This window comes from Xenia sp. Carnegie-2017, unplaced genomic scaffold (assembly GCF_021976095.1).
Source record: "Xenia sp. Carnegie-2017 unplaced genomic scaffold, XeniaSp_v1 HiC_scaffold_22, whole genome shotgun sequence".
In the NCBI taxonomy this organism is placed as follows: Eukaryota; Metazoa; Cnidaria; class Anthozoa; order Malacalcyonacea; family Xeniidae; genus Xenia; species Xenia sp. Carnegie-2017.
The window spans coordinates 11849352-11870733 of record NW_025813485.1 but is presented as its reverse complement, the minus strand read 5'-3'; the positions used below and the strand labels follow the sequence as shown (position 1 = coordinate 11870733).

Here is a 21382-nt window from a genome sequence, read left to right as displayed (position 1 = left end):
TTTAATCAAGCTCATACATACAATGCCAATAATTAGTATTGATAATTGCATTGTGACGGGAATAGTACAAAGACGGATTTTAAGAATTATGATTGATGTAAGACGTCTAAACTCGCTTTCGGCAACTGATATTTCGCTTGCTAAAGTTAAATAAAATCAACAACTGCTTTCCATTTGTACGTCCATGTTTTTTTTTCAATTAAGTGTTGGTAAGTTGTAGGATTGCACAATGATTTAACCTGAACGTTTTTGATGTTTCAATTTTATTGTTTAAATTTTAAGTGAGGAAATAATGCACTCACAAATAGACATAGAAGATTCCGTTATTTAAATACATTTTGAGCTACGGCCGCCCAACGTACCTATTTTTATTTTCAAGGGAGTACGATGTACCGTATCATGTTCGCGTTGCGATCGACTTAAGGATTCACGTGGTAATGTTTCTTTTACTTCTACATGCAAATCTCTACGGATGTAAAGTTTTATTGCTTCTCGCCAAAATTTCCATTTGAAATGTTGAAATATATTAATTCTTGTCGCAATATATAGTCAACGTCTCGTCAACTAATTTGACAAAGACTCTTTTTTTCGTTATTTTCTACTTACTACTTCCACGTCTTTACAAACAAATATTTTTTTTTCCGGTCGAGAGTTTTCATTGTTTTCGCGTCAAATAGGGCCATTGGTATGTAATCAAAGTACGTGGGGGCTTGTATCCTGAAATGGAACGTCAAGACGACCTTCTTGACAGACCGGTATGTACTTTTAAAAATATGGTATAGAACTCGCACGCCTCGTACGCATGCTGTGAAAAGATTATAATGGCTGTCAGTGAAATGACCATAGTAGCACAAGCTGAGATAACCAAGTTAGAACGAACTATATTATATATAACTGGAGTTGTAAAACGTTATGATTTAGCATGTTAAGTAACACCACAGTATAGAAACAAACAGTAGTCACACTGTATAGAAATTTTTTGTCTAGCGCATATCTTATTACGCATGTCATCAGCATAGTTGAGGCCAGTAAATTGCATTTTCTGACCAATAGGAGTGCCAGAGATGGCTAGCCGCAGCCAGTAATCTAATTAAATATGCAGCACCAAGTTGCACAGTGGAGTAAGACTATTGGTTGTTTCTATACTGTGGTAATACGTAGATCTAGATATAGAAATCATTGCCTCGTGTACAATTGGTGTAATCTTTTGTTTGCAGGATCCTGTTGTGCTAGCATTCGATATTGAAACCACCAAACTTCCCCTGAAGTTTCCCGACTCAAGTGTGGACAGCATCATGATGATATCGTACATGATAGATGGACAGGTTCGTAATATTTTACCTTACGCACAGGTTCAAAGCTATAGAAATTGTGAGGTAATCCAAGTCTCTATGGGGATTGACTTAAAGAAGTAACTCACGAAGTATTGATATAGCATATGCTTTTGAATTTGCGTGTTTGTGAAAGACTTAGAAATTATGTAAGTGTGATTTTACTCACGTTATGAAACATTTCTTTATTGACAGTGTTATCAACTCGATGTTTTAGGGTTATTTGATCACTAATCGAAATCATTTCGGAAGACATCGAAGACTTTGAATATTCACCAAAACCGGACTACGAAGGGCTAATCACTGTTCTCAACGAGCCAGATGAAGTACGTAAGCACTTATATACTGTATATGCGCTCTCTTGCAATAACATTAGCAATTGGTACCAAGCTCAAAGTTACTTCAGCATATTTTCCCTCCTTGACTATTGTGGCAAATTCTTTTTGTCTAGTTGTACATCAATATGCATTGTATTTGATGGTTTCTCTTTTATGTTGTGTGTTCGTCGATTTTTAAATGCTGTGAACTGTTTTATTGACAGATAAGTCTACTACATCGTTTTTTTGAGCATATACAAGATGTGAAGCCTACTATATTCGTTACTTATAACGGAGACTACTTTGATTGGTAAGATACTTCTGTATGGTTTCCGTGTCAAATCTTAATCTATTTTTCTATTTGCTTGCCTTAACCTTGCGTCTCTAGAAGCAAGGAACTTGCTGGTCATGAGTGTATGCTAGAGTGTTTTTTGACATGCTTTTTGTTCATCTTCTGCAACCTTTGAATGTAGTGTTTTTCTTCAACATGATTGTTCTTTCAAAGTACACAAGAAACCAATGATGCGTTCGTGTGTACGTTTTCTTGAATCTTGTCTTAAATTTAAGGCCATTTATTGAAGCTCGAGCTTTGCATCATGGTCTTAATATGGCAGATGAAATAGGTAATTAGAGTTTAATGCGTACACCGTACGCACAAGTCAGCCCCAGATACACGCATAAAATTATTTTTTAAATATGGTTAGGTTTCGCTCCCGATTCTCAAAAGGAGTACAAATCTCGTGCAGCTATTCACATGGACTGCTTCAGGTATGGTTTCTTTGTCTCCAATAAAACTGCGCATGACCATATAATATTCTGTAGCAAGCTACTGGTTGATAACGAACATCTTTATTTAATTAGTGTGCTCGTTATGGCAAGTAATTTAGGTTGTATAGGACACTAACATGTGATGTCCAATTAGTAATTTTCAAAAAAGTAAATTTGTTTGATTTCAAATTGTAAAATTCCAATTTTGATAATGCATGCTTTCCATGCTGGTAAAAACCCGATGGCGATTGGTGCATGTGATGAACCTGTCTTTTTTGTTCAACCTATATTATCGCTCACTGTTTACGTCGCTTATTGCGAAAGAATGGCTGTCCCATTGGATAAAATTCTTTCGAGAGGGATAGAAGACGGTTTTATTTTCTTAATTATTCCTGGTTAGGTTTTCTTAACTTTTGTTACGAATCCCCCTCACCAATAGCGAAACCAGTCCGTTGCCCCTACGATGCATATATTTTTGTGTTCAATTACTGCGAAAACAAGAATTGAATTAATTTTCTAATAAAATGAATGATAATTTATCTGAATTTGCTTTCTAGAAGTAAAAGATGGGGCCTCCCCTCACTCTGAGAGTTAAATCTTACGTTCATTTTCAATCATTCATTAATCTTGCCACAAACCAATTTATCGTTACAACACACAAATGTCCGTACTATATATGAAAGTACGTAGGCATGTATCATTTCATTAATATTTAAGCGTTTCGTTTGTACATTTCATCTTAAGATGGGTCCAACGGGACAGTTATTTGCCAGTCGGCAGTCAGAATTTGAAAGCTGTAACGAAGGTAAAGATTGCATGGACACCTGTGCATTCTACACTATTCACTTATTTTATTTTTCTGCATTTGATTCCATCTTGTGTGCATGCTTTACAAAACTCGTACAGAATAAATGAATATTTTTACTCTAGGCAAAATTAAGGTACAACCCAATTGAACTGGATCCTGAAGATATGTGTCGAATGGCCAGTGAGCAGCCACAGGTGATCATGATTATTCGTCATAATTCAAATTTTCTGTACGTTGAAAGTTGATCGACACTTCAGGTGTCTGGAACACGTTTTTTCTAAATGCCTTCCTTTAAACGACTTCATGGTTCTAGGTCTCTAGAAGGTCGAAACTAGAATAACGGCGGACGGAATACTTTTGACCAATGACCTAAAAACCAATCTATACTACGTATCTGACTCTACCAAAATTCTATTGTTACAAGTGAGGCAAGCTGCTATCGTGAAATGTGGCAAGACTGGCGATATTTATGATTATCATCTGCTTTTCCTAAACTGATATACAGTTGCAAAGTTGATAGTCCAGCTTTAGTTTTTAAAATGTTTGACAGGATTGGGTTTTTAAACCTTTTAGCTTATTTTTCATTTTGAGTTGTGCTTTTTACCACTTTTCAAGATAACATCCTTGCCTCACCTTGACTTGGTAGTTAGACACCTAGAGGATTGGGCTCTAAATCGTTGCTTTTGACTTACGCATTACAGGAAATGGCAAATTATTCAGTTTCTGACGCCGTTGCGACTTATTATCTTTATATGAAATATGTTCATCCTTTCATCTTTGCTCTCTGCACTATTATTCCCATGGAACCCGATGAAGTAAGATCAGGATTTAGTAGTTTGTTATTCTACGAATCACGTAACTATCGTCACGTATAATTCTTGCATGGCGCAACCCGTGTTTTGTTTCCTCTGTTTAGGTATTACGCAAGGGCTCCGGTACGCTGTGCGAGGCACTGTTGATGGTTCAGGCCTTCCATGCAAACGTTATTTTCCCCAACAAGCAAGAGCAAGTAATAACAAGCGATCTATTTTTTTCTTCTTCCTTTAAACAATTGTTCACATGTGCACGGAAAATGTAAGATCAGTGTCTTATTGACGGTTGACTTGGGCGATTGGAGACATTGTTTGTGTCTTTAAACGTAATCTTTTGATGAATAGAGATGCACTTATTTCATTGTATGCCCCGCCATGTTGTGCACTTACGAATGTTGATGAGTATGTACATTCTAGCTTAATATCGAAAATAATGTTTCCCAATGTGTACTTCATATATTGATTATTGGTATCTGATAAACTTGTGTTATTTTCATCACCAGCAATGCTCGTTTACAGAAGTAAATCTTTCCTCTGCTTTAAACAGAATCGTTTTTGGCCTGATAGACCGATATTAGGACTCATGCGAAGGCGCGATTCTGATTTTTTCTCTTCAAATTTTTTTGTGCAGGTTTATAACAAACTTACAAAGGATGGTCACCTTCTTGACTCTGAAACGTACGTCGGTGGTCACGTCGAAGCTCTGGAGTCCGGCGTCTTTCGTAGCGATATTCCATGCCGATTTCGTATGGTAGGTCCTTTATGTCAATTATAACAATCAGAGCGAGGTGTTAGTATCATGAATATGCCAAATTTATTGACTTATATGCAATTTGTTTTGTAAAAAATCGACATTTTTGTGACGAAATATGAACTAGTAGTTTTTGTGTTAATCCTTGCATCTTTTGAATCTATGCAGGTATCATCCGCTTGTCAACAACTTATGGACGATGTGGAAAGCACAATGCGACATGCTATCGTCGAAGAAGAGGGAATTCCCATGGAAACGGTTACAAATTTCGAAGAGGTTTGCTTTTGCCTTTGATTGTCTTCAGCTATTATTTCCAACAACAACGGTTTTTCGTGATTGTTCATACGTCCAGGTATGCGAAGAAATCAAAGAGAAACTTGCTTCTTTACGGGATACGCCGAACAGGCTTGAAAATCCAATGATTTATCATCTTGACGTTGGTGCTATGTACCCTAATATCATTTTGACGAACCGTTTACAGGTTGGTCGCCGTTTGTTGCTTATTCGATATTGAACGTTATATTTAGTGTATTTTGTATTGCACTTGTATACGTACGTTGTATTTGTACTTGTATTTTGTATTGTACTTGTATTTTGTATTGTACTTGTATAAGTTGTAATTGTATTTGTATTGTACTTGTATTGTACGTTGTATTTGTACTTGTATTTTGTATTGTACTTGTATAAGTTGTAATTGTATTTTTATTGTATTGTATTGTATTGTACTTATATTTTGTATTATACGTATAATTGTATTTGTATTGTACGTGTACTTGTATTTCCTGGCGAAAAGCGTTTGCAACTGCTAATACTTTTTTACTAACTGAAGCAATCAAACATTCGAAAAGTGTATTTGACATTTTCTTTGATTCGCCTTACATCAATTTCCGTGTGTTCGAAAAACGAGTAAAGATGAAGAAATATGTTACAGTTAACGTAATAATATGCATAATAGTTTTTGTGTTTTCAATTTCGCTCACTAACGTCTCTTGAGGTCTTCAATAAAAGTTAATGATTTTTCTTTGGGATGATATCGCTCGTGTACGTCAAACCTCATTTAGTCGTTTGCCAGAGAAGGAAGAACAAACCCAGTGTATTCGTGGGGAGGGGGGGGCTCCGTCAGTGTAACCTTTATTTTTGTTTTGAAAATGTGCAATTGCGCATGCATCGTGTATATTATAAGGGAGACTTGAATGGAAAGGGCAAGAGGAAACCATTACATCTGCCGTGGACACTGAACGTGTATATCTAGGACCCGAAGAAGAAGAATTGACTAAATTCCATCCTGAGCCAGGAAATCGTGGATTTAGTTTGTATTGATATGCTTTTTTTCTCTTAAAGCCGTCCGCCATTGTGGATGAGACCACGTGTGCTAGATGCGACTTCAACAAATCTGGTAGCAAATGCCAACGTCCAATGAAGTGGATGTGGAGAGGAGAATATTGTATGTTGAGCACTTTCAACTTTCGTTCATATTTACATAACGTTATTACTAAGATTGTGAACTCGTGAAATTTTATCTACTTTGCACGTGATACCAATGATGTAGAACCCAGTCTATTACGTACCTGCCTCCGCCGAAATTCTATAGTTACTAGTGATGCAAGCTGCCATCTTGAAAGATGTTAAAACTCACGATATTTACGACGTTTATCTGCTTTTCCTGAGTCGATAAGGTTTAGTGTTCAAAATGTTTAATGAGATTGGTTTTTTAAACTTTTGTTTAATATATTTTTCATTTTGAGTTTTGCTTTTTGCCATCTTTCAAGATGGCGTCCTTGCCTCATCTTGACACGGTAGTTAGACATCTAGAGGATTGGGTTCTAAATTACTGGTTGAGACAGTTAGTTGGATGGCCCGGAAAGCAATGTTATGATGATCGTTATTTAGTACCTGCAAGTCGAAACGAATACCAAACAATAAAACAGCAGCTCGAGGTTGAAAAGATTCCTGGGCTGGAACCGGGTGATCCACCGCGAACATTTCATTCGCTGCCCATTGCTGAACGAGCACAAATGGAAAAGAAACGTCTTTCAGGTATCGTATCTTCTTGTGTGAGAAGACAAAGATATTTTTTATACCTATATATATCCTGTAAAATATACGTCCTGAGAAAATTTGATAAATTTATCAAATAATGGCGATCTTTACCGGTTACAAAGTCTCACTATTGCCAAGAGAAGACTTTTAATACAAGCCAAAGCTCTAATGATAGTCATGAATACAAAAGACGTCCATTCTTATAGGTTAAACGCTGATTATAGATGCTTGTTTTGTAGAATATTGTCATAAAGCGTATAAAAAAACCAAAGTGACCCGACTCGCGGAGATAGAAACCACGATTTGTCAAAGAGAAAATTCCTTCTACGTCGACACCGTTCGCGCCTTTCGTGACAGAAGATACGAATTTAAAGGACAACTAAAGGTCCTTTTTTGGAAATTACTCATTTGTCTACTTGATTATACTACGCTCTCTGTTGAAGTGTTCAGCTTAGATACTCTGTCATAAAGACATTTTCTAATAAGTCATTGGGGTTATTTCATAATGTTATTACTGGTTTATGTAGAAGTTCTATTCTTGTACTTTTTGTTGTTAGATATGGAAAAAGAAGCTAGCTTCGGCGATGGAAAAAGGCGATGCCCAGGACATAAAAAGGTTTTGTTTTTTGTTCTTGTTTGAAGATGTGCTGTTACTTGCTATACATTTTGTGTATCATTTTCATTGTGTAGTTGAAGATCTTTGCTTGGATATTTGTGAACCGTGATTGATGAGGAAAAAATTGTGTTTGACTTACTTTGAGAACAAAATACAATACTTGCCAAGTATTCAGTTGCTACAATACATTTTAAAATGTTCCATGCGAATAATACAGTGCAATATACCATTTTCAACACAATACAAAACAATTCAATAAAATAAACTGGAAGCGTGTGCTGACAAACGTAGAATTCTTTAAAATGACTATTAGAGTAGTAACTTTTACATAACCGACAGTCGTGTTTTAAAAAAGTGAAATACGTATGTGTCGTTATGCTTCTGGAAGGTGTAAATTGAATACTGTTTACAGGTAGAAATAAAGGATCGAAAGAAGATAACTAGAAAGTCATCTCATAACCTTTCACAAAAGCATTCCTTCCCTGTCCGATGTTTGATGTATAAACTAGTTATATAAGGCTCCATTTTCAATCGTGGTTTTTGAATCTTTTTCTTGTATAGTTGCAAAAGTAAAGAAGTCTTGTACGATTCGTTGCAACTCGCGCATAAGTGCATTTTAAATTCCTTCTATGGTTACGTCATGAGGAAAGGGTATGTACTTTAGAATAGTTTATCATAACAAATGTGATAGGGTTAGTAACAACGCTGTCCTGTTGAGCCTGCACTTCTTGTACAGTCGTTGAAAAGATAACAAGACTTGAAGTACGTTTTATAGTGCTCGTTGGTATTCAATGGAAATGGCCGGGATTGTCTGTTGTACTGGCGCCGACATCATAACAAGAGCTAGAGAGATTGTTGAGCAAATTGGGTAATGAATATAAATGATACCGTTTTGTACAACAACAAGATAAGCGAGTTTCTGATCGAAGGTGTATTGTTTTCGGCTCCATGCTATTTTTGTAGACGTCCTTTAGAGCTTGACACTGATGGAATTTGGTGTATTCTTCCCGCAAGTTTTCCTGAAAATTTTTTGGTATGTACAAAATCATGAGCCATGTATGGTTGCAAATGAAAGATCGAACCATAATTATGATGCACTATGAAAAAGTTTAAAAAATATTGATAAAGGTTGTTTGTGAAAATTCCCGCAAAAGATGTATCACGGGGTGAAGTTTCTATTTCTTGAAGGAGGATAAATTGATGGTGTTTTATTTTTCTCGATCATGTTGTTTTAAGGTGAAAAGTACACATCCGAAGAAAAGTAAAGTGACGATTTCATTTCCTGGTGCGATGTTGAACATCATGGTCAAGGTTGGTGTTAGGGTTCGACATTCTTTGGAATAAATAACATCGTTGTATAGTTTTGCCTTAAAATGTTGGAGATTTTCGTCAAAAAAAATCCGAAATGATAAGGTGTTTTCATTTCCAAATATTTCTTAGAAACCGCAGCCTAGTTAACTTTTTTTAGTGTTTTTTACTATAGTTTGTGACATGACTACGTGGAAACCCAGCTTTACGTGTATTGAAATAGTGCAGTTTGGGATATCAAATATTTACTACTACACATCCTTCATCTCATCTTCCCTAAGGTTAATATTCTATTCACTACAAGTAGTGCGCGTATTTTCTTTCTGTAGAATTATTTCACCAATGATCAATACCAGGAACTCGTTGATAAAGACGACATACGGTATACTATCAGAAGTGAAAATTCGATCTTTTTTGAGGTACGCAAGTGGTTTTAATTGGTTTCATTAATTACAACTGGCAACACCTCTGCACAAGGTGTTCATGCTCAATCAGATTATTGCTGCTGTGGGTTTTTTCGGATGATATCCGTTAACTGACTTTACTCTTACCCCATTATATTGTAGAATTGGCTATTGTGCGTTTTCATAGTAATACATTATATTAATATACAGTTGGTTCATATGTGTTGATTCATTTGTAGATGACTTGTACATTACATGATGCAATTGGTTTCTATGCGTAGACTAGTAGTATATTATTTAGTTTGAATTGGCTGATATATACATGTTTGACTCGAAGACATTGTCGATTGCATCGTAAAATGGGCCATTAGTTTTGATTTTTTTTGTGCACTGTATGGTAAAGGAGCCGTCATGGGTTAACTTGTAGTAAATTAAATAATATTGATTTGGTTGGTATTTGTTGATTCGTAGCACTAAGTAAGAAAATCCAGGCTGCGAGCAGGCTACGTAGTACGTCATTTGGTATGAAATTGGATTTTATGTACAGACCTGTAGTACACCTAGGGATTGGCTGATGTACATGTTGACTTGTAGTGCATTGTATTGTAGAACTGCTATTTAATCGAAGTGTAATATGAAAGAGATGTTTCTGTTTACAGGTTGACGGCCCTTACAAAGCTATGATATTGCCTGCAGCAAAAGAAGAAGGCAAGAAACTGAAAAAGAGGTAACATTTCTCCTTTGCCTCGTTGAGACTGGAGAGAAAGAAGAAATTAAGCTTCTTTTTGAATAATATAATTATCTGCCTAGTGCTTGCTGCCTAAATAGGAATAGATACAGTAGAAAACGAAAGTTTTTTTTCTAGAATAGCTTCGCATATATTGCTAATGCTATTAGTCACATTTGCGTACTTTATCCCAGGGTAGATCTCGCTCAAAATCAAACTGTCTATATATTTGTCGTACTTTTGATGGCCGTTCTTGTAGATTTGAAGCACACACTTTTTGAAGTTTATGTAAACGTTCACTTTGATTCTACAAACTAGATGTGTTTAGGTACGCCGTCTTCAACGAAGATGGTTCATTAGCCGAGTTGAAAGGTTTCGAAGTGAAACGTCGTGGTGAACTGCAGCTCATTAAGAACTTTCAGTCGTCTGTATTCGAAGCGTTCTTGCAAGGATCGTCCCTCGAGGAAGTTTATCATGCAGTTGGCAAAGTTGCGAACTATTGGCTTGACGTTCTTTATTCGCAGGTACTTCTCCATAACTCCTGAGTTGAATTTGAAGTTTTCCTTTGTTTTCATGTGCAGTATTTGCTTCGTTCCTCACGCTGATCGTTCACAAATTGTTCAACCTCAATTTAGCAATATTTTCGAAACCATGATCACCCTGGTTATTTTAACGACTTATTGACTGACTACATGATCTTTACCAGTGGTCTGTACTTTTGGTTTAACTTACCCGTACATAATCAAAAAACGCGGTCATTGGGAAAATTATTGTATGCCTTTTTGATCACTATTTTTAGATTTTTCAGTTTTTGATTATTTTTTTGTGACCAAGAACATACAAGCTGTTTGTTGTTTTGTTCAGCTTTTATATCTTCGTCTTGAAGCGTTGGGTCATTTGTTTATGAATATATGATAGGGCCAGATGACTTTGTCCATACTGAAAATTGACCAAACAGCGTGCTCTGTCTATCTCAGCTCAGTTCGTTGGTTTCATTGATGTTACGAATTCAGAAAATTTTAAGTGAAGAAAAAATATGTCTGAAAAGTGTATATGAAATATGTTAGTTTTAACTGTAGTCTATGTGGTCTTGTTGATTTTGCATAATCTTTCAGCAATTTATCAAATGAGAAGATGAACAAAACTTAGAAAATTTAAAAATTTACTTAAAATACGTTAAAAAGGAAATCTTTGTCTGTCATTTATGCCGTGTATAAACGAATCCGATTGTGAATTGATGAAGAGGATATTTCATGCTAATAAAGGATGCATTGATCGACCTACAAACTCTGCTTTCCTCTTCATTTAGGCCTCAAATATGCCAGATAGCGAACTCTGTGATCTTATTAGCGAAAACAGAAGCATGTCCCGCACGCTTGAAGAGTATGGGTCGCAGAAATCGACATCCATCAGCACGGCCAAGAGATTGGCAGAATTTCTTGGCGATCAAATGGTGAAGGATAAAGGCTTGAGCTGCAAGTTTATCATCGCAAGGAAACCAGAAGGTTCGCCCGTTACTGAACGTGCCATACCTTTGGCCATTTTCCAAACCGAGGATGGTGTCAAGAGGCACTATCTTCGTAGGTGGTTAAAATGTCCGGGGTTGGCTAACTACGATATTCGGAATATTTTGGACTGGGACTATTATGTCGAAAGATTGAACAGCGCTATTCAAAAGATTATCACCATTCCTGCTGCATTACAAGGCGTAAGTTTTTCATTTATGTATGACATGTGCACAATGATTTAGAACCCAATCCTCTAGATGTCTCACCACCGTGTCAAGGTGAGGCAAGGACGCCATTTTGAAAGGTGGCATATAGCAAAACTCAAAATAAAAAAAGCTAAAAGAAGGTTTAAAAGCACAACTTATCAAACATTTAAAAATTAAAACTGGACTACTTCTATACAACTGTATATCATGTCAGGAAAAGCAGATATTAATCATAAATATCGTCAGTTTTTTAACCCTGATCGTAGAGATAGATTCAAACTCTCATTTTTCAAACGGAACACTCGCCTTAGCGACCCTGCCCGTTTGAGTTGATACACTATCCATCTTTTTACCTATCTGTTTACTTCCTCGTTATTTATGCATTTGTTGTACACCAACACTATACCGTATATTTAACGCTTTCAAAAACAGGTATCCAATCCTGTGCCACGATGTCGCCATCCCGATTGGTTGCACAAACGTCTGTTGGAAAAAAATGATGTTTTCAAGCAACAAAGAATCACGCAAATGTTTTCTGTCGTTGCTAAACCTGCTGTCGAAGAGGTGAGAATTTATAAGCAACATACAAAGTCCCCATGCGATCCTCGATGATCCTAATTTGAGATGAAAACTTATGAGCAAAACGTGTATGAGTTTCAATTCCATCCTCAATGATCCATGTTTGAGGTGAGAATTTATGATCGATGTTTTACGTGGATCCTCGTTCAATTCTAGATGATTTAGTGTATAATATGAAGCAGGGTGACAAAGTCTCTAATTTAGTCGCTCGTTACGGGAGTCTATGTACCTCTTTAGAATGTTGAAGCCATTTTATTACTCTCCTGTAGAATAGTGTTTCAAATAGTAATGAATATTCGGAGGGCGTTGAAGACATCGAAGATATCACAAAATCGAAAAGTTCTTCGCTTTCATTTCGTCCTCTGGTCACAAAGAGAAAAAGCTCTTCTCTCGATGCCTCGAACATGTCCCACGTTGACCTCTCCAAACCATGGATGGAAGTTCTTGGCCCCGCTCCTCCCTTTGGCTCGACCAAGGTAACAACCGGTTTACTGCGGAATGAATAGTTGATACGTGGAACAGTCTATAGTTTGGTTAATTAAGCAATTTGCGTAAACTACGTCGCGGAGCTGTTTAGCTTTTGTTTTACTTCGGATTGAACAGTTGATGTGTAAAACAGTGCGTACTTTGGATGGTGAGCAATTTGTTGCTTAATATTTCAATATGTTGCGTGTGATTATCTTTACCATAACTTATGAAATGAACACATGACTCGTTGAAATGCATGTGTAATAGTCTGGGGCAAATAACATTTAGATCAATTTAGACCTAAACCTGGGGTAAATAAAATTTACACCTTTTAGACCAATTTTATACGTAAACATGTAAGCATTAAACGGTGATCATTTTCAATAATTCCGTTTTCATTGCATATCCCATTTTATAACGTTTAGAGTTTCGTCAATTTATGGATGTATGTTCGATTAAAGACGTTTTTTAAATGTTAGATTAAAGATGAAATAATACTTTTCATGGAAAGTACGTGAATTGGAAATTGAAAAGAAATCAGTTTGATAATTATGAAGTTCATCTATTACGCGCGATGAAATTTTTGCTTTCTTCGGAAAGCTTTTTTTGTTGCGTATGTTTTTATGCGTGTACAAAGAACGTCTTGTCTCTGTAGGAGGAGCGAGCCGTTTGGGTAGCATTTCAAAAACAAAAATGGGATTATCAACGAAAGCAGAGGATGGAAAAGAAACGTTTGAAATCGCAAGCTCTTAACTTGGGTTACGACGTCAAAAATTTGCGATCAAAAAGGTCCACTGGCTTGTCAACATTCCTTCAGAGAAAGACGAAGACAATATTAGATGAACATTGGCAGTTGATACAAGTATGCATACAGTATATTGGGTCGGGAAATGTGTGGTCATATAGTGAGAAAGAGGGTCAACTCGAGTTGTATGCATGGGATGTGGATCTGTGCTTTGTTTTAGGTTGCTGAAACAGAAACGCCTGGATTGTTCAAACTTTGGGCGTTGATTGGTTCGGTCTTCATGCTATCAAATTGAACATTCCAAGAGTATTTTCGTGAATTGCATAAAGGCTAAGGACGGAACGAGCTCCGGTATGTGTAGATGAATTGTATTTTTTGGATTATAATTTATATCACTTCTCAGATTTTTTCTTTGTTTATATGAAACTACATTGGTTCATATTTATACGCTGATTTGTTTCTTAACTTATTTTTCGGCCTTTATGTTCTAAGGTTATGTAATAAGTAAACATTTTTTAAGTCATCACTTTTGGATTGCGTTATTAAAGCACGTGACTATCTTTAAAACACTTACCAACCCCCACTCCCATCATTTCTGCGATGTTATGTCGCTATAGTTAATGCCATTTTGTGTTATTTTAGCGTGGCGTCGTGTTAGCCGAACATTACCTCGTTCTCAACCCTTGGTTATCTGTATGAATATTCAGTTGCTGAGACGTTGTACAGAGAGCATGCAAGGTAGAGAATAAGTTCGTTATGTTAAATCACCTCTAACATTTACATTTGCTAAATATATGGACTTGGATCTGGTAAATTTAACCCAGTTTTTAATCTGATTAACGTAGGTTACATTTGTGATTGGTATTGTTATCCAGATTTACGTCTATCTAAGAGTAATTTTTGAACTTTTAAAAGCGCATTTTCCGACTTTGACCTCAATATTTTCTTTTATTTAATTCGATAATATTTCATTTCAGTGAACTTTCTACTGATTTATCATCTCCAGACATTGAAGGAATATATGAGTCTCAGGTGAATGTAATGTAGAGGAAAATTCTTGAATTTTTCTGTTTCTATACTGCCTTCTGTTTCTATTCGTTTCTGCATGGTAATAGTGAAATAAGCAGCAGTGTATAGAAGCCTGGGTTCTACTTGTCTAAAAAATAATAAAAATCGGCAATTTTACGCTACAAGATTTACACACAATAAGTGTGAACATTAAGTAAATATCATTCAGTCAATCCATAATATTGTATGGCAGTCAATAACTCACTTTCCATATGTGCACTATACATTTCCCGATATCTGAAATGTATAACGCAAATATAAACAAAGAATTTTAGCTACTTGGTTGTCAGGGACGCTTGTCTTGCAACCAGTGCGAACCTCAGGCTTAAAGCAACAGGAAAAATCAAAAGTGTTATTGCAGTGAGGAATAACAGGAAAAATCAAAAGTGTTAATGTAGGAATGAGATTTACTACAAAGATTAAATTAGCCAAAACATAAAGGTAGAGATCGTGAGGGAATAGAAGTACAAGTGAAAAGATAGGACCTTGAGGGATTGGTTGTGGCTGATATTATGAAGTAGAAGTGAAAAGATAGGACCTTGAGGGATTGGTTGTGGCTGATATTATTTCAGTGTGCTGTCGTTGCTTGCGATGGTAGGGCTAGTACACTCCAGACTGGCGTCGTTGGTTTCTAACATTGACTTTATTCATCAAAAACATTCATCTAATATTGACTTTGTTCATCGAAAACATGTTTCTGCTTGATCGCGAGATTTCAAACTTATTTCTATTTAACAGAAATAGCAGCGTATTTCTATTTAACTGAGTAGAGTAACCAATGAAATTCAAGCATTTGCAATAGAACACTATATAGTAGCTACGATTCTTCAGTGCGAAAGTTGAAGCAAAAATTTTGTATGAAACAAAATGCATTTTCAGGTTCCACTCTTATTTCGAGCCATCGTTTCGTTGGGTTGCGTGTGTTCTGTTAATAAGATATTTTCCCGATTGTTTTCTGGAATGGTGAGTATTTTCTATTCGTAAAAATATTGAAATAAGAAAATATATAGTTTTATGCAAGATGTAGTGTTGCTATTTACCATCTCAATTAATCATTAATCTCGATTAATCGACGTTTCCTTTCCTTTTTCCTGTAAAGGATATCGATAATTTTAACTTGGATCAACTGGACTTTAAAACGAACGCTGACCACAAGTACCTCGTCGAAGGAAGCGTGAAACACATATATATTTATCATTGTCAAGGGTATGTTTTTATGTTATCGAGTACCAATTGATGAAATGAAAAAATGGCAATTATGAGTACATGAAAATCCAGATTGAGGTGAAAGTGCCTTCGATACGGAATGGTTTAATGTGCTGTGTAGTTTCTTGTCTTAGGACTTTCTTTTCAACGTTATTGTTTTTACGAATATTTTTTGAAGTTGTGACGTTTTTGAGATTGAGCTGCTTATGATCAGCATTTTCAAATTTACGAGTATCGAAGTTGTAATTTTTAAATACAAACCTGGAGCACATCTCCCCACCCCCCACCCCCACCCCCTACAAACTTAACCTATAGATCCATCCCTTTAGAGTACAAAACATTGAGGACATAAGTGTGTAACGAATGTAGAAAATGGCATGAATGTCAGATGTTAGGATCCTAGGTAGCTTCGCTACTTCCTAGTTCTTGAAACTTACTGCAACTCTTTATCATTTGCGCACAAGGAAATATATAAAATTTAAATTCCTCCCATTACATTTTGCAATATTTACGCACCACAATTCGTAATTGAGTTCGAATGAAAAAGAATAAAGAATCATTTCGCTGCTAGTTCGCACTATACGAGTTTAGAATGTGCAGAACTACCTGCAAATTGATTTGGTCGCTTACAAAAAAAAACACATACAGTCATAAGAAACGACTGACCCATTGATGCTCTCTGTATTACTTGTTTCAATAGTCCAAGAAGTAATGATGTAAAAAAATTTTTGATATTTGAAAAAGAGTTTTTGGAGGTGTTATTTAAGACAATAAGTATTTTTCATCAAGTACACTTAAAAGGTTTACTTTGTGTGCATCATATATGGTTTTTTAATTTTAGGCGCAATAGAGCTGTGTACGGAATATTCATCAATCCGACACAAAAGGTTTTTTTTCTTTTGTTATCACGCAATCAACATTATACTATCAAGATAAGAAGAACATGCCTCCCACATGGTTCATTTTTAGTTTGCATGTACATTAAACTGTTTTTTAACCGTTGACAGGTCTTCATCTTTATCGTTGACACAGTTCGGCATAACCGCATGCCAAATCTTGACTCTTTGTATCAAGTCGAAAGGAACGCAAGGTTTGCTATCGATCATGACTACGTCGTATAAGCTTCGAATATATGCGATCAATCGCTGTTCATGTGAGAACAGTTAAAGTAATTTGGGGATCTTTATTCAATAAATTTATTCCAACCTTCGTGCCACTAGAATCAAAAGGTCAGCTGAAGAAGGTGAAGAGAAACCCGCACTCACACCCGCCAATTTGCAATTCGAAGTTCGTGTTGACACGGACAGTAAGCATGTAAGGGAGCATTTACTTTTTATCTATGGCGCATCAATTGAGATAATACTTAAACAATTTTTCCTATTTCTTGTGTGTGTTCTAAAGATCTCTACCAATTTTTGTGAATTCCTCGTCTACCTTCAACTATAGCCCTATTCACACGACATAAACTAACTCGGGTTTGAATTTGTGGCAGGGACACAATTGCTTTCGAATCGCTTTCTTTTGAAATAAATAACATGTATATAAATATTGCGTGTGTTACAAACTTTAAATTGATTTATGTCATTTGATTCACGAATCAAAACAGTGATTCACGACATTTTTTCACTGGGGTCGGTTGCACGAAGCCTGGATAGCGTTGTCCATTGGACAGCACAAATTATCAAATTTGTAAAAAAGGTGTTTGTATTTGTCTTACGACAAAGAAATGTCGTAATCGTCAAAACAATATTTTATTTCAGTGATTGCTCAGTTCGAATCTTATATCTTTTGCTTTCTAAAAGGTTTTATAAAAGTCGTAAAAGACTAGCTATCTAATGCTATCCAGGCTTCGTGCAACCGGCCACTGTATTATAATTTATTTACATTTTGTACATGCTGTCATAATATCATCACTGAAGGATGGCGTCATGAGTTGGTGACATAAATGTCCATTGAAATAGCCATGAAAAAACGTTCTTGTTCATTAAATGTGCATCTGCCTTTTCTCGAATATGTCAAGCAGCTTCTTTACCATCACTCTAGGGATACATGCGTAGTTTCTTGTTTTGAGTAATTTTACTTCGCCTCCTTTAGGCACTTCGGGCTATTCAACGTACTTTATCAACTTATAAAGAGGAAAAGAAAGGACCTACCATGATTCTTCTTCAGTCATCGTGGGGTAAGATTACCTTCATTTTTCTATCCATCCGATTCTTTTTTGCTTCATCGTGTCATTTTTAATCGTGTTATGGAAACTAAAATTTTTACTGCTGTTTTTTACCTTTTATCTAAACCACTTAGAGACGAGCGAATTTTCTATGACAAATATTTGTTTGCCCATGATACACCAGGTTGATTTGCCTTATCATATTTGTAGCATGTTCAGATAAACAAAATTGGTCACGTGGCAAATTATTCTGCACGACAAATCCATTTGCTCAATAGCTGACCTGCATGCCAACTTTTAAACAAATGCTTTTGTCAAAGAAAAATTTTCCACACAAAAATTTGTCAAAAAAATTGCTCATCTGTAGAGACCCTGAACAGAACCTATACTTAATTTATTCTATTGAAATATCAAAATACTTTTAGGTAAGGATAGCCTTCAATCAAATCTTCCAATTTTGAACGAATTTCCTGTTGTTACCATTCCTACTAACGAGAAGTGAGTTCAAAAAAATATTTTGTGCTTTATTTACCGTTTTACTGATATGACTCGCGTTGCATGCAGTGTGTCCCATTCTGTTTTTTTCCATGCACTATGACATGCATATATGTGTTTTTCCTTACAACTAGATTTTCTACGACCTTTAGACAATATAAAAAATATAAACAATATTTAAAGATGTTTATTTTCTCGTCGTGATTTTACCTGTATAAAGATGTTCATTTTTATCAATTTTTCCAAGTCACTCGTTAAGTATTGTTTTGTGGCGTAAACAGCTGTTGTTTATTATACATAACCTTTCCTATCTTATTTGTTTTTTTTTAAATCGTTCTCTCCCCAGCCCCCCTCCTTTCCAACTACCAAGGCTGGTCATGACACTAGTATTGACATACACGTTTTAATTTAAATATAATCATTAATGCCGAACATATAAAAATATATGTGAATTAAAAATTGTTGTAGGTAGCTAACATTTCGTGTTTATGGCTGTTTTACGCATAATATGCTGGACTTCAGTATTTATATTTTGATTACGATTCCTACCTTGTTCGTCTACTGCAACTATCCACGTTTTAGTTTTGTCTTACTTTGTTTATTTTAACCCTAGCGAGGCACCATTCAATGTTTTGGACTGGCAACGTCATATTGCCAAGAGAATTATACAACATTATCTTTACAGCGATACTTGGCTACAGGTTCGTTTTATTTACGGCTAGTGTTTTATCTTTTTGATCTACTACTGACTACTCCTACTTCCTTCTGTCATGGTTGAAGGAATTGGGATTCTTGTGTTACAAACGTGATATTTCTCGCACAGTCTGCAAGCGGAGATGTCGAATACTTTCTAAAGAAGAAGAAAGTGTTTAAAATACGTTTTGAAAAAAGATTGCTGTATTGGAGTAATCTTAAAAAAGTTTTCGTTTCATTTTGTAAACATATAAATTGCATTCTAGTATTCAAAGAACGGCAACTGTTTTTAGCTAAATGCTTTTATGAATTTGTAATTTATGCTGAATGATTGTCTTGCTTCTCTTTCAGGCCCAGTTGGAACATGCGCGCTTCTGCCATATACCGCTTGGCAATATTACCGCTGATGCAGCTGCGTTTGCTTGTGATGTGTTTTATGCGCGCAATCTTGAAAAGAACAATCACGTATTGTGGCTTTCACCCGGTGACAGACCCGACTTGGGAGGGAAGGAAGATGATGAAAATAGGTACATCTTATCAAAACTAGAAAGCTACCAAAGTCACGATCAATGGTGAAGTCAGCTCTTTTTTGTTCCTACTATGCTAATAATGTTTTGTTTATACAAGTGAAATTCAATTTCTAAAGAAATGAGTGATAATTTGAGTTGAAAAATTCGTGCAGTGTCATTGGCATTATTTTAGAAAGCCATGCGTACATGCAAACATGCGGTATTTAATGTTTCCTACATGTATGAAGAAAACAGATTTGTGTCATTAACGACATCTGATAGCCGTGTTCTGAAGTTCACATTACTTCAATCAATGTGCAAAATAAATGACTGAAGTTTACGCTTCTTTTCATATGACCGTAGTAGAAAATGCAAAGAAATGTCTTCTTTGCTTTGCATTCAAATTTTAGAATGGTTTGGTGCTTGAAAGTTGGATAAAGCTTGAGCAGAATGTTCATAGCTTCATTCGTGTGCTTTCATTTATTTAGACCTGGAACGCAATTCAATGAAGATAGCACAGTAGAATTAAACTGCTCTGGTGCTTATCCTACTGTTTGCATTGAGTTATCGCTTGATGGTCTCGCGGTCAATGCTGTTCTGCAGGTAACGGGTCTTATAAAGCGAAGTTCGCTCATATGAGTCGCAATGAATAATTGAGTGTTTGCATGTGACGTCAAAGCGGCCATTTTGGAGGACATCAGATTGAGTGCCGAAACAGAGCATGAAATTAACATAAATTCTTTTCACTATATGGCATTTTCTTCCAACGTGGCAATCGATGCACCTATTGGTACAAGTTTTACTCATCCATCTGATTTTAAGTATTTTCAAGCAATACGTATCGTTGAAAGGATTCTTTTTTCTGTTTTTCAGTCTTCACACATCAATGACTACGAAGGTGGAGCCAGCTCCGTGATTAGTTTTGAAAACGTTGCCCAGGTATTGTTGTACAACTTTGGAGAAGTAAAAAAGTTGACTTTCGACAATTTCAAAATACAATACATTGTCATTTGGCAACGAGTCCAACCAAGACGCCTTGCGGCTTGATGAGGTCTCTTTCTTGAATGATGGTCCAAAGATATAATTTTTCAACTGTAGGTTTCTTTGGAGGAAATGGTGAGCAATGCAGGTGGTGTTTCTGCTTCTTTGACTGCATATGATGAGTCTGCACTTTGTGCTAGCGCTTTCAGGTATAGCAAGGTTTTAGTCTACTGCGTACGGATCAAAATTACATTATGATAATTTGGCTTGTACTTTAAGACCGCGTGACCTTTTTTAAAACTCGTGTTAACCACGAAAAAGAACATCGTGTTAAACATTCTCTTTGCATTTCATGCAAACGTACAAAAAACAGAAAAAAATTGCTACAAAATACTTCAATTAAAAACGTACAGCCAGAGTATTTTTCGTCGCCATGTAAATTAACGAATCCTTGACAATTTGGCGTCGTCGAACATTTGACTATTTATTGTTTGATTTTAGAATATTGAAATAGCATGAAGCATATAATTCAAAGACCTGTCACAAACTCTTTCCCAACAATTACAATGAAAACGTGCTTTTAGGTTTCAAAACCGTTTTTCACTTTTCAATATCAAATTAGTATACTTCTGAGTTACCACATACGACATACTGCATTCGTAACGAAATGCTTATCTTTGTTTCCGTAGAGTTTTGAAATCGTTAATTCACAGCTGGTTACATGAAGTATCTTCCTACCAAAATCCATATGCAGATCTTCAACTGGTGCATTTTTACAGGTAGGTACAATTGAGAAGTATTTTTACAGTTGTTTGTGTACGATTGAGTATACATGTAATGTTCATGGTTTATCTTCTCAATCCTCTTACATCCAC

The 21382-nt window shown here is 35.9% G+C and overlaps 1 protein-coding gene across 1 annotated transcript in view; it reads left to right on the top strand.

Annotated features, from left to right (window-relative positions):
* The window catches only part of LOC124445709 (DNA polymerase epsilon catalytic subunit A-like), a 31462-nt gene that overhangs the window by 3479 nt on the left and 6601 nt on the right, over positions 1-21382 (top strand). The window contains 49 exon segments of the mRNA XM_046996455.1: positions 380-434; positions 678-755; positions 1218-1325; positions 1549-1565; positions 1567-1657; positions 1873-1958; positions 2216-2271; positions 2353-2416; positions 3161-3221; positions 3347-3418; positions 3926-4039; positions 4141-4233; positions 4668-4787; positions 4956-5063; positions 5140-5268; positions 6129-6231; positions 6678-6824; positions 7067-7212; positions 7385-7443; positions 8005-8094; positions 8219-8311; positions 8407-8476; positions 8680-8754; positions 9081-9170; positions 9815-9882; positions 10211-10406; positions 11192-11590; positions 12029-12160; positions 12445-12651; positions 13299-13505; positions 13609-13660; positions 13663-13698; positions 13701-13739; positions 14031-14075; positions 14078-14126; positions 14366-14420; positions 15336-15419; positions 15556-15662; positions 16504-16549; positions 16670-16752; positions 16883-16976; positions 17757-17841; positions 18255-18327; positions 18938-19025; positions 19369-19544; positions 20015-20129; positions 20400-20465; positions 20625-20716; positions 21197-21286. Coding sequence (XP_046852411.1) covers positions 380-434; positions 678-755; positions 1218-1325; positions 1549-1565; positions 1567-1657; positions 1873-1958; positions 2216-2271; positions 2353-2416; positions 3161-3221; positions 3347-3418; positions 3926-4039; positions 4141-4233; positions 4668-4787; positions 4956-5063; positions 5140-5268; positions 6129-6231; positions 6678-6824; positions 7067-7212; positions 7385-7443; positions 8005-8094; positions 8219-8311; positions 8407-8476; positions 8680-8754; positions 9081-9170; positions 9815-9882; positions 10211-10406; positions 11192-11590; positions 12029-12160; positions 12445-12651; positions 13299-13505; positions 13609-13660; positions 13663-13698; positions 13701-13739; positions 14031-14075; positions 14078-14126; positions 14366-14420; positions 15336-15419; positions 15556-15662; positions 16504-16549; positions 16670-16752; positions 16883-16976; positions 17757-17841; positions 18255-18327; positions 18938-19025; positions 19369-19544; positions 20015-20129; positions 20400-20465; positions 20625-20716; positions 21197-21286 — 4809 coding nt within the window.